At 41.0% G+C, this 12,374-nt stretch overlaps 1 protein-coding gene across 1 annotated transcript in view; it reads left to right on the forward strand.

Annotated features, from left to right (window-relative positions):
* LOC138783525 (collagen alpha-4(VI) chain-like) overlaps positions 1 to 12,374 on the forward strand; it is a 167,527-nt gene that overhangs the window by 112,665 nt on the left and 42,488 nt on the right. Inside the window, exons 28-34 of the mRNA XM_069958328.1 lie at positions 2,369 to 2,431; positions 2,958 to 3,020; positions 3,629 to 3,679; positions 7,550 to 7,585; positions 8,987 to 9,049; positions 9,735 to 9,797; positions 9,893 to 9,928. Of these exons, the coding sequence (XP_069814429.1) occupies positions 2,369 to 2,431; positions 2,958 to 3,020; positions 3,629 to 3,679; positions 7,550 to 7,585; positions 8,987 to 9,049; positions 9,735 to 9,797; positions 9,893 to 9,928 (375 nt within the window). The remainder of the gene's footprint in view (positions 1 to 2,368; positions 2,432 to 2,957; positions 3,021 to 3,628; positions 3,680 to 7,549; positions 7,586 to 8,986; positions 9,050 to 9,734; positions 9,798 to 9,892; positions 9,929 to 12,374) is intronic.

Raw genomic sequence — 12,374 nt, forward strand, 5'->3', positions numbered from 1 at the left:
GTGTGCGGTCAGCGGTACAATATATACTTGTTCCCTACCCCATTAAGATGTTATGCTCCCCTGATGATTATCTGTATGAAGCACGGTGTCGGGAGCATAGGTAGGGGTAGTGTAGGGATAGTGGTGTACGGGGCAGGGGCCGCCCTTTCTAGGGCGATAACTCCGACAGTCCCTGAGCGAGCAGGGGTAGTTGTGGTGCACCCAATAGGGACCCTTAGGGTCAGGTGCTCCCAAGTGTGTACGGTTATTCATTTGTATGATGCATGATGGTACATACTATATAATTATTTGACATTGTTTACATCTAGAGTGTGTACTTACATATATGTGGCATGCAATACTTTTTGGGGCTATATATGCCTGGTTTTATATGGTGGAGTTTTTTTTCTCACAAGGTTTGAGTTTGGTATTTGTGCTTTAGCATATAAATAAAAGTTAAATCTGTGCTTTAGCTGGATTTTATCCAGCCACAGAAAACCCGGCCTGGAATACTTGGGAGCAGTCATCCCACCCAGCTCTAAAGGTGCGTTTACACGGAATGATTATCGTGCAAATTTGCACGATAACGATCGAATTCGAACGATAATCGTATGTGTAAACGCAGCGAACGATCGAACGACGAGCGAGAAATCGTTCATTTTGATCTTTGAACATGTTCTTAAATCGTCGTTTGTCGTTCGCAAAAAATTCGCAGATCGTTCCGTGTAAACAGTCGTTCACCGATTTTTCCTATGTGCGAGATAGGCTTAATCGATGGCAAAACGATTGCAAAACGAATTTTCTGTATGATATATCGTTCCGTCTAAACGCTGATCCTTGTAAAAGAAAAATCGTTACTTCGAAGTCGTTAATCCTACGATTGGGCGAATTATCGCTCTGTGTAAACCCAGCATAAGACTGCTCCAGTGAAAGGCCGGCTCGGATCAGCTGTGCAAACAGCCATACTATTCAACAAAAGTGTCAGGAACCTAAGATTACTGACAAAAGCTCACTTCACCGAGGCCTGGCACCTTGGTGACACGTATCTGTCATCTACTATGACACCTTGTACCTTCTCACAATCGACAGACACTGGCTTAATGACTGACTTTGTATACCAGTATTCAATTATTTTATTTATTACACTAACATGTGTTTATTCATTGTATAAAGACTAATGATGCCACTCTACCACTGTACACACCAAAGCATAAATCTTAGGAAATAGAGAGAGCAGTTTTAAGTTTATTAGCTTGTCTTTTTTAGAAAATAAAAGATGGCTGGAAACTGTACAATGTAACGGTTTTTACTACAAAGTGCCTGCCTCACTATTTTCACTTAGTAGTGGTGTGCATCCTGCAACCCCCCCTCCTCTCCTGTCCTGAATGAGAGCCCTGACAAGCAGTGAGGATCTGAGGTTCAGGCTGATGTAGGACTGATTGCCTTATTGCCCTCACTGTCTACTCAGGAGCTCCCTAGGCACACTGCTGCAGACACACAGATACACAGCCAGAGCTCTTTGTGACAACTTGTATTTATGTAGTCTACTAGTTTATGGACAGTCAGCATGTGGTGATGGGAACCTGAGGGCCCCCTATGAAAAACTCTCTGAAAAACCTATTAAGGCCCGAAAGAGGCCAATCATTACAAGCGAACGATCAAACGACGAACGAGAAATCATTCATTTTGATCTTTCAACATGTTCTCAAAGCGTCGTTCGTCGTTCACAAAAAATTAGCAGCTCATTCCTTGTAAACAGTTGTTCTCCGATTTAACCAATGTGTGAGATAGGCTTAAGCGATCGCAAAACGATATATGGTACCGTCTAAACGCTTATCATTGTGAAAAAAAATCGTTACTCCGACATCGTTAATCGTACGATCAGGCCAATTATCATTTCATGTAAACGCACCTATATATTTCAGTCAGTATTGTGGTCCTCATATTGCCACCAAAACCAGGAGTGGATTAAAAACACAGAAAGGATCTGTTCACACAATGTTGAAATTGATTGGATGGCCGCCATATAACAGTAAATAACTGCCATTATTTCAATACAACGGCCGTTGTTTTAAAATAACAGCAAATATTTGCCATTAAATGGCGGCCATCCACTCAATTTCAACATTGTGTGGACAGAGCCTTTCTGTGTATTCAATCCATTCCTGGTTTTGGTTGCAATATGTGGACCACAATACTGACTGAAATATACGTAGTGTGAACCCAGCCTAAAACAGCACATTTGTACTCTTTTATAGCTACAGTATGTATTACATCTGATTTTACCAACTTTTCTTAATGACACAACCCCTTTAAAGGGATAGATTGTTTTTTATGTGCTTATTAATGTACATATTGGTAAATGTTATTTAATTTGTTTGTTTTGTAGGGAATAGCTGGTGCTGCTGGTGGTCCTGGTGCTCCTGGCAATGTTGGACCTAAAGGTCTAAAGGTAAATGTGTGCTGAATATAACAATACGGCAACAACAGCCGTATCTTCTATGGAATCCCGGCCGGAGCGTATACACAAAGTATACTCTCCAGTCGGGATCCCTCACAGTGCCGCAAAGAACTGACATGTCAGTTTTCTAAGCCCGCTATTCAGTGAATAGCGGCTGTAGAAAACCATGTCAGTGCACACTATGAAGCGAGCGGCTCCGGACGCAAGCTTCATAGTGTGCTGTGGGGAGTTCTGATGCGGGCGCGCACGGATGCACCCGCATCAGAGCTTTGCTGTGTGAAAGATCATCCGGCCGGTACTGCAGGTATGATCTTTTTAGAGACCGGCCGTTCAGTGACCCGACCGGGTCATGGAACAGCCGGTCCAATACGCTGTGTAAACATAGCCTAACAAATGAATCCTATTTATGCGTTATGGCCATATGAATCACTTAACAATCATCAGCTCCAGAGAGTAGAACTGCATTTTTTGAAGAACTGAATACAAAATTATTTGCATTTTTTATTTTTGTTTTTAGGGAGAACCCGGAGACCCTGGAGAGAAAGGTGACACCGGAATTACAGGACGCAGAGGTTTGCCAGTACGCATATTCAGTTTAATGATAAATTTCTCAAAGTTAGTTTAGTTTTCTTTTTGTAAGATTTTGAAGAACGTTTATTAAGACAGGCATCTTATAGTTTAAGGCTATGTTCCCACAATGTCTTTTTAGGTACAAAAAAAAGATTATTGATCAATAATAATTATAATTTTTAACGTCTGTCATTATCATAAAACAGGCCTTTTTTTTTTTACCTAAAAAGATGCTGTGGGAACATAGCCTAAAACTAAGGTATGTTGTGCTGGAGTAAAATGCTTCAAATGTATTAAGAAGAAAATGCCTTCTAATAAATTTGGTGCTTTTTGACTGCAAACCAATGCCTGCTACGAGCTATTTGCTTAATTTTTGTTGAACGATTCTTGACCACACCTTTTCTTGCTTAATGTTCCCACTTTCCTGTCCACTTCTAAAAAGTGGCAAGAGGTGAGAGGAGTAAAAATTAATAGCACAAACATGGCGTATTAATGGAGTATTAAATAATTAAAAAGAAATATTTTAGAAACTGGGAAAAGACATATAAACTATCTAATTTTTTCCTTTCTTTTTTATTTATTGTGTTCAGTAATTAGAAATGCTCTTGTGTTTGCCAGGGCATAGATGGTGCAGATGGATATGGTTCCCCAGGTGCAAAGGGAGAAAAGGTAAATAGTTTAAATGTCCCATATTTCTTAAAGAGGATGTACCATCAGGTACACTTTCTTCAAAATTATACATGAATCGGACAGCGCCAGCACGGGGAAGCCGGTGCCGTGGTCCTTTTTTGAATCGTGGCCCGGTTCCCGCGTAAGGCGCCGCTCTATTCATGATTATCGGGCCGGGGTGAAGCACTGGAGGAGGCAGGATGGCCGGCTTCCCCGTGTCGGCGCCATCTGATTCATGTGTAATTTTAAAGAGAGTGTACCTGATGGTACATCCTCTTTAACCAGTAATCCAATTAACTTTTTAACTTCACAATTTTTCTAATGCCAAGATAATGCTACATATTGTTAGACTATTTAAATTGGCCCACCAAATGAATGGCCCAGGCATATGTAACTATATAGACTATGTAGTTATATGTCTGACATTGACATAAATGTAAAAATATATTTATAACACACTATATATGGAGTAGTGTTTTTGATTTTTCAATACAGTTGATTCACAGATATTCCAATGTAGGCCAACCAAAGCAATACATGAAAGACTTTTTATTGGCATGTATCTGGCTAGTGATTATATAATTATAGCTTATGGTCATTAGAAGTAAGTTGATGTATGAAAGTGGATGCTAAACATGGCCTAATAGAGACTCAGATGTACTTTTATTTTGTGCAGTAGAAAAGTTAGTGTGAATACCTATTCATATCCAAGAAATAAAAAGAAATCTGCTTAGTACTTAAATTTTACAAATGAATAACAGAATATTCCTTTTTCCCATTGACCTAGTAACTATGTTACAAACAAACCCTTATAAATAATTCCATGGTCTCCTCATATCCTAATAGAAATATAGACAAGCTACCATGGAAATAAATGTTTTAAACAACACATCAAAAACATATTTTATCTTTTTGATCAACAAATATTTTTTTTACTTTAGAAAAAAATAAAAGCAGTTTAATCATAATGGTGAGAATATTGTTTTTCCAAGAGAATGTAAAGTAAATCTGAGCTGAAGTCTATCTTTCCAATTGATTCCTGACCGCATTTATGAAAAGTCATACATTAGGGAAATATATTCCAGCTCAGTTTCTAAGTAAAATTATGTAGATATTCCCCATGGTTTAAGGGACCATTTCTGTGCAGGTGATGACATCATAAAGAAGGCAGTTCTTACAGTTTTATAGGAAATGTTGTGTCACTGTTCTTGTCCATATCTGAAATGTCTTGATGCAGTTTTTACATTCAAAATTTGGGGTCCTGCATGAAGACTAGGAAATATTTCGACACGATGCATTTTACATCCTCATATTCTACACTTTAGGTGGCAAATAATATTGTAATCCAACATATCTTTTCTAACTGTGGTGTGCTGAGTCTAAAATCTGTTCCGGGTAGCCTCTATCCTTTAGCCTGTTGCATACAATTTCAGTCTTCTTTGTAGAGGTCTTTGTAGTGGACCAATTACGTTTTCCCTTAATTAACACCCCTACTATGACTTTATTGTATAGTGTGGTTGACAAGAATTCATTCTTAATAGGGATGGTCCGAACCGAGTTCGGTTCGGGTTCGTACGAACTCGATCCCTCGGTAATGATTCCCACTGTCTGCCCGCTCCGTGCAGCGGGCGGATCCAGCGGGAGGACCGCATGGAAAAATGGGATACAGCCATAGCCATAGGCTGTATCCCATTTTTCCAGGCGGTCCTCCCGCTGTATCCGCCCGCTGCACGGAGCGGGCAGACAGCTGGAATCCGATGCCGAGCGTTCGGGTTTATCCGAACCCGAACCTCAGCGGGTTTGGACCATCCCTAATTCTTAATACAGTGAACCTAGTGTCCCTTTTCCGTATGTGTGCATATGTATTCTACCTGTACCAGGGGCATAACTAGGATTCATGTGGCCCCCATAGGAAAAAACAGTATGAGGTCCCATGAATCCTGTATGCCCCCCCCCCCCACACACACACATACTCACCTGTGCAGTCCCCCAGTGTTCCTTCATTCTCCCAGCTTGCAGCGGGAGAATGAATGCTAGGGAACTGGGCAAGGCCAGGTGAGTGTGGAAGAAGGGGGGATCTTGTGGTAGGAGGGGCAATGCTGCCTCTGGCCACAAGAGAAACTGGCAGAATAGGAAGTCAATGGCTTATTGCTCTTTCAGCCAGAGCGCCGCAGCATTTAACTGTGAGCATTCATCACAAACACAGTTAAAAGGCCAGGGGCCTGCAGGCTTCTTTGATGCACTGGCCCCGTAGCATTGGCATGGTCTGCCTTCATCGTAGCTATGCCACTGACCTATCTTTGATTTCAAAATGAGATCCAAGAAAGGGTTTTCACTTTTGACACTGGTGGGTTAACTTTAAATTACAGCTGTTATCATTGATGTCCGTTTTAAAGTTTGGAATAACTGCTATCTCCGAGGACCATATTATAACTACATGGTCCACATAGTGGCTATACCATACTATGCTGTCTAAGAATGGATTTTGTTCTAAGAATATATAGGTGTGTTCCTACCAAAAGACAAACTTTATTAATTATTATTTTTAATTATTTATAGTAAGTATAATAAAATATGAAATAATTGTGCGACAAAACATCCAGAGTATACAGTAGTCCTGAAAGTCACTACTGTGAGTAGTGTATGGAGAAATGTTTCATGATATCTGACATCGCCTTTAAAGGGAACAATTAGCACAATTGTGCTGATATGGTTTCCAGAATCATAGTACAGCATACCAGCCATCGCTGCAGCTGTAGCTTTAGTAAGGAAAAAAATTTGGAAAAAAATTACTTTTATTTTGCTGCGCAAGGCAGAGAGAGATGTGAACTAGTCATCTGGGTGGGAAGCTCTCTGCCTGTCAGTGCACAGTGCAGGGATGATCAACAGGCACAGAGGCCCATTAGTGAACTATTGTCAATCATCCCCGCACTGCATGCTGGTACTCCAGCCAGGCTCCGGGATCTCCGGTGCTGCATACTCTTGCTTATCTCGAGAGTGTGGCACAACGCTGTGTCTGAAGGGCAGGGGGGCACAGCTTAGAACAAGAGACACCCACTGCTGCTGAGGGGACGGCACACAATGGTGCTGCTGGAACGCAGCTGTGACGTCACATTTCTGGCGGCAGAGCTCCATATAAAGTAAACTTTGCCAGCGTACTCCTTTAAAAGTATATGTCCCCTGTAGTAGCAGCTGCGTGAGAAATTTGCTTCATCATTGCTGAAGTTATCCTGGAAGGTCTACAATGAGACTATCCCTTTAAAGGAAAAGTCCAGGCAGGGAGCTTATTTTCTCAAAAGTGCTGGTGAGAGGGAGGATGAAAAAATGATGAGCTCTGATGATGATATACCGCAGCTCTGGTCACAGACTGACTGTTTTCTGGTTTGAGAGGGGTCCTGAAATGTGACATTCCAGGGCCCCTCAGCCAGTCCATGGCCGCAACGGAGTCCTGTCTCTGCCACTGACTGGCTGAGTGGGCCTGGAACATCATGTCCCAGATCCTCTCTGGAGCCGAGGGGGGAAATGTAATTTGTTTTTATCCACCCCCCCCCCCCCCCCCTTAAAAACAAACAAACAAAAAAAAAAGCTGCTTACATTTGGAAGGTATTTCTGGGCTCTTTATAATTTGGAGGCATGTATTTTTTGCTTTCACTCACCTGAATAAAGGGTCGGAAATTATGATTTTCCTTTGTGCGCCGGTGTTACACATGGTGTAATTAACTACTGGCAAAAAAGACAAGGAGATACTCTTACATGCGTAGGTTCTTTGGGTAGCTTTCTTTTTCTTGGCACATTATAGAACAGATACATTATCACTTGAGAGAAAACAGTTGCATAATGTAATGGAATATATATCTTTTCCTGTTCTAGGGCCATATTGGATTTCCTGGATATCCTGGTTCTCAGGTATTTTAAACATTCCGCTTTTACCGCTTATTTTCTACAGTGATTGGCAGCTGTGGGAAAGAATGCAGCAAATGAGGTTATTGTCAAAATATGTTTCGGTGGGCAGTCAGCTTATACTTCTCTGGCCCAACAAAATAAAAAGCTGGAAAATGTTAGGACATTTCACATGTTAAGTCTCCAACTTACTATTTATTGAACATTTTGTCAGGACAATCATATAGTTTATTCAGTTGTGCATTTCAATATATACTGTGGCTAAAAGTGGAGAAATGTTAGTTTTAGGCTATTGTCCACACCATTTATTAAGGCTCAAATACGGCTGTATTTTTATAATTATTATGGCCATAAATAATGATAATGCTCTTTATTTACAGCTGTAATTATCAAAATATGTACATATTTTCGCCTTAAAAAATGGTGTATGAAAATAGCTTTAAAGTAGCATTATGCTTTTTTTTTTTTATTTATTTATTTTATTGTATCCCCAGCTGCAAACTCACCCAAATACTCAACCAAGATGATTGCTTTCCTGGGTGCAGGGTTATTCATACTGTTCAGATTGTACTGATGCCTACATCACATCACTTCAAACCCCCTTGATTCTCCAGGGGCTTTGAAGACTGGAAATCAGTGTCTTCAATGTATCTCTTTTATAGAGATGCATAGAAGACACCGACTTCCGGCCTCTTTAGATGCTGGACAGCCAGGGAAGAGGTCAAATGGGCACCAGCGGGATTTTAACAGCATTGGAGCGCCACAATAAAGTTGTGCTGCTTGAAAGTGATCATCTAAGGAGAGTATACAGGGAAGCTTGCAGCCATTTTTGATCACTGAAAAAAGTACCATGCCACTTATCTGTGTGGCATCACTGCAGATTTCCCCCACTGTAAATAGATCTATTTATAAATCTACTTAAAGCGAATTTACCATAAGGTACATTCGCTTTAAGTTTTGCCCATGGATATAACAGCATGGGGAAGCTGGTGCCGCGGTCCCTTTTTTGGAACGGCAGCCCGGTTCCCACATACAGCGGCATTCTATTCCCGGGCACCAGCCAGGGGTGAAGCACTGGAGGCAGGCCGACCGACTCCTGGTGGGTGAAAACCCCCTCCCCTCTATGATGCGGCTCCATTGATTCTAAGAACTGCCCTTATTTCATATACTTAGACTGTCTAGTCTAAGTTTACATTATATAAATAATAGACATGTTTTTGTTATTGCCTCCAGCACAATAATGTACAGTATATTCAGAGCTTTGAGAAATGTTGCTTCTAAAGCAATACCTTTGTTGTATGTTACTAAGCCAGACTTATTATGCTTACTATGAAGTGCCATATCCCATTGTGAGGGTTTTAACATCTTTTGTATACTGTCAATAACTATAACATTTATTCTGCATAGGGAGATGATGGTGAACCTGGTAAACCTGGAGACCTGGGTCCTAAAGGAGTGAGAGGCAGGCGGGTGAGGATATTTTCATTATTGGTTATGGCAATGCTTACTGTAAATGCTGGAACATGGCCACTATACTGCCATACAGAAGATGAATGATGCAATTGATTAAAAATGGAGATTTTTTTAAGCTTTACTTAAGTTACCTGATCACATGTGGTAGAATCATTTTGGCCATTATTACTCATTATTACTATTTTAACAATTAATAACATAGAAGATTGTCAGCAGAGAAAGACTACTGGATCCATCTAGTCTGCTCTTTTTGTATTTACTTTCTTATCATAGGATAGATATATGTTTATTAGAGATGAGCGAACCTGGAGCATGCTCGAGTCGATCCGAACCTGAACTTTCGGTATTTGATTAGCGGTGGCTGCTGAAGTTGGATAAAGCCCTAAGGCTATGTGGAAAACATGAATATAGACATTGGCTGTATCCATGTTTTCCAGACAACCTTAGAGCTTTATCCAAGTTCAGCAGCCCCAGCTAATCAAATGCCGATCGTTCGGGTTCGGATCGACCCGAACCCGGTTCGCTCATCTCTAGTGTTTATTATAGACAAGTTTAAATTCTGTTTTTGTTGATTTACCTACCACATCTGCTGGAAGCTTGTTCCAAACATATACTACTCTTTCAGTAAAGTAATATTTTCTCATATTGCTTCTGACTTTTCCTACTTATCTGCCTATTTAAGGGCAATGCTGGCCTACCTGGAACATTAGGTGACCCCGGGGAAAGAGGACCTCCTGGTGGCAGAGTAAGTATTTATAAGATCAACAGTATAACACAATATAACACCCTTGTCTAGACGGTATAACCTGAATAAAAAATATATCTACTTTGTTTCTTTAGGGGCTCAAAGGACCACAAGGAGCAGTATCATTTACAGTAGGCAACTTACTATTATTTTATTTTTTATTCATTATTACTTGCACCACCTTATTTTGTATTGGAGTCTGGCTGCAAACGGGATTGTTAACATGTCAACAGGCAATAACCCTGCTTCAGTGTTATAAACATGACAGCTTTGTTTTCCATAAATCTGCCTTAATCCACCTTTACAATTTGTGTTGTGTTTGTTTTTTTTCTTTTACTTACATTTCATTTACAATGCATTTTCTTATAGTGGTTTTCCAGATGAAAATGATTCATGGCCTATTCACAGAACAGACCACTGATTTTTTGTTGGTGGAGGTTAGACCCTTAGGACTTCCACAATCAACAAAATAAAGGGGCAGCCATGACCCTTTATTTGTATATACTTGCAGAGCAGAAAGAAAAGCAAGCAGCCAAGAAAATTTTTATGTTGAGAGTTGATAGGTCCTCTTTAAAGGGGTAATCTGGTGAATATTTGTTTCACATTTCTTTCACACTTTGTAATAGGACTTTAATGTTATACATTGTACATGTAATTTTTTTCTTTCTACATTTATAAATCGACTGGGGTCAGTAAGGGGCAACATGCCCCCATTATTGTCACGTATGACTGTCTCCGGAACCCAAAACAGTTACAGATTGTTGCTCTGCAGCAGTAGCAATATTGAGCAAAACTTGTTTTTCCATCTACAGGGCCATGTAAGTGTCTTTTTTTCCCAGTAACAATTGTACTTTGTAATGACTGCTTTCAATCTACCAGACAATGTTTGATGGAACCGCAAAAATATTATTTGTAGGGTGAAAATGGACGAATATACATTTTTGGTTCTGTTTTTACCCAATGCACTTTGGGGGATGTTTAAAAAGAATGGTGCAAAAAAAAGGCGCCACCCCAATTTACCCAGCTCAATTTCTGGGCCTGTTATGGGCTTGTGCAGAAATATAAACCTGCTCTGAAGCAGGTGTAGATTTCTGCATGGTTTATGCCTGTTTGCAGGTGTAAATTATTTAATACTCACCCATTAAGAGGGTACAGAGAGGGCTCAAGACATGAGCACTCTCTGCACCACACTGCTCCTATCTGCTATAGTGCATTGATCTCTATGAACAATCAGTGTATAGCTCTTAGAAGTCCCCTTGGGGGACCCCAAATTAGTGTGAAAAAATAAGAATTCCCTTCCCATATCAAAAGTTTAAATCATCCCTCCTATTTTTTAAATAAAAAAAAAAGAATAACAATAAACACATTTACTTATCATAATCGCCTGAACTATTAAAGGGAACCTGTCACCCCCGTGCCGGGGTGACAGGCTCCCGACCCCGGCTACAGCCCTCTATACTCACCTGATCCCGCCGTGTCCCGCTTCTGGATCCGGTCGGGTCACTGAGATCTCAGCCGCTGCAGCCCGCCGCGCGCGCTGAGAGATGAGTCCAACGCTCATAGAGAATGACAGGAGAGTCCAGCGCTCCATCATAGGGGGCTGTAGCGGGGGGTCGGGAGCCTGTCACCCCGGCTTGGGGGGTGACAGGTTCCCTTTAAATGATCAAATACCTGATCTCACAACGGTAACGGTGTAAGTGCAAACCCCGGCAAAGTTACAAATTTCAGATTTTTGCTTACATCACATTCAGAAAAATGTGAATAAAATGTGATCAAAAAGTTGCATATACACAAGCAAGATACCAATAATGGGGGTTGGGGGGATTTGTCATTGTGAACCCTGGCATACACCATGATAAAGGGCCCCTTTTCCATGGCGTACGACTGCCATATCTCCTGCTTTCCTGATGGGCGGACAGGGGTGGGGGCGCACAACAAAGCAGGAGGAGGTGTGGCCTCCTCCTGCACCTGATTTTTGAAGGTTTACTCCTGGAAACAGGCATAAACCAGGCAAAAATCTACACCTGCTTCAAAGCGTCGGGGACAGGCTAGCTAGCTGTACGAAGAGGTGCATACCTCTTAGTAAATCCAGCTGGAGTAAAGGGGACAGGCTTTATTTAAGACTAGTGTACTTGTACCCCAGTCTTGATAAATGTCCACCAAGGATGGGAGAAGGTGGATAAAAGGAAAGGGGTATGGGTGAATAAAGCAGAAGGCATATGATTCTATTCTTCCACATATGAATTAATCATATTTTGGTCTAAGAACCTGTCTAAGCCGGTTCTGAAGCCCCCAACTGTTCTTGCTGTGACCAGATCCTAGGGTCGACTGCTCCACAGATTCCCTGTTCTCACGCTAAAGAAAGTTTGTTGCCTCTGGAGACTGAACCTTCTTTCCCCCAGGTGGAGGCAGTGCCCCCTTATCTTTTGAGGGGGTGTTCCCTGGAACATCTTTTCTCTGTATTTCTTGTAGGGGCCATTTATATATTTAAATAAATAAATCATCTCTCATATCATCTTTTCTCAAGTCTCTTCTCCAGACTAAACATATTTCATTCTTTTAATCTAGCCTCATAAC

Source organism: Dendropsophus ebraccatus, chromosome 2 (genome assembly GCF_027789765.1).
Source record: "Dendropsophus ebraccatus isolate aDenEbr1 chromosome 2, aDenEbr1.pat, whole genome shotgun sequence".
Lineage (NCBI taxonomy): Eukaryota > Metazoa > Chordata > Amphibia > Anura > Hylidae > Dendropsophus > Dendropsophus ebraccatus.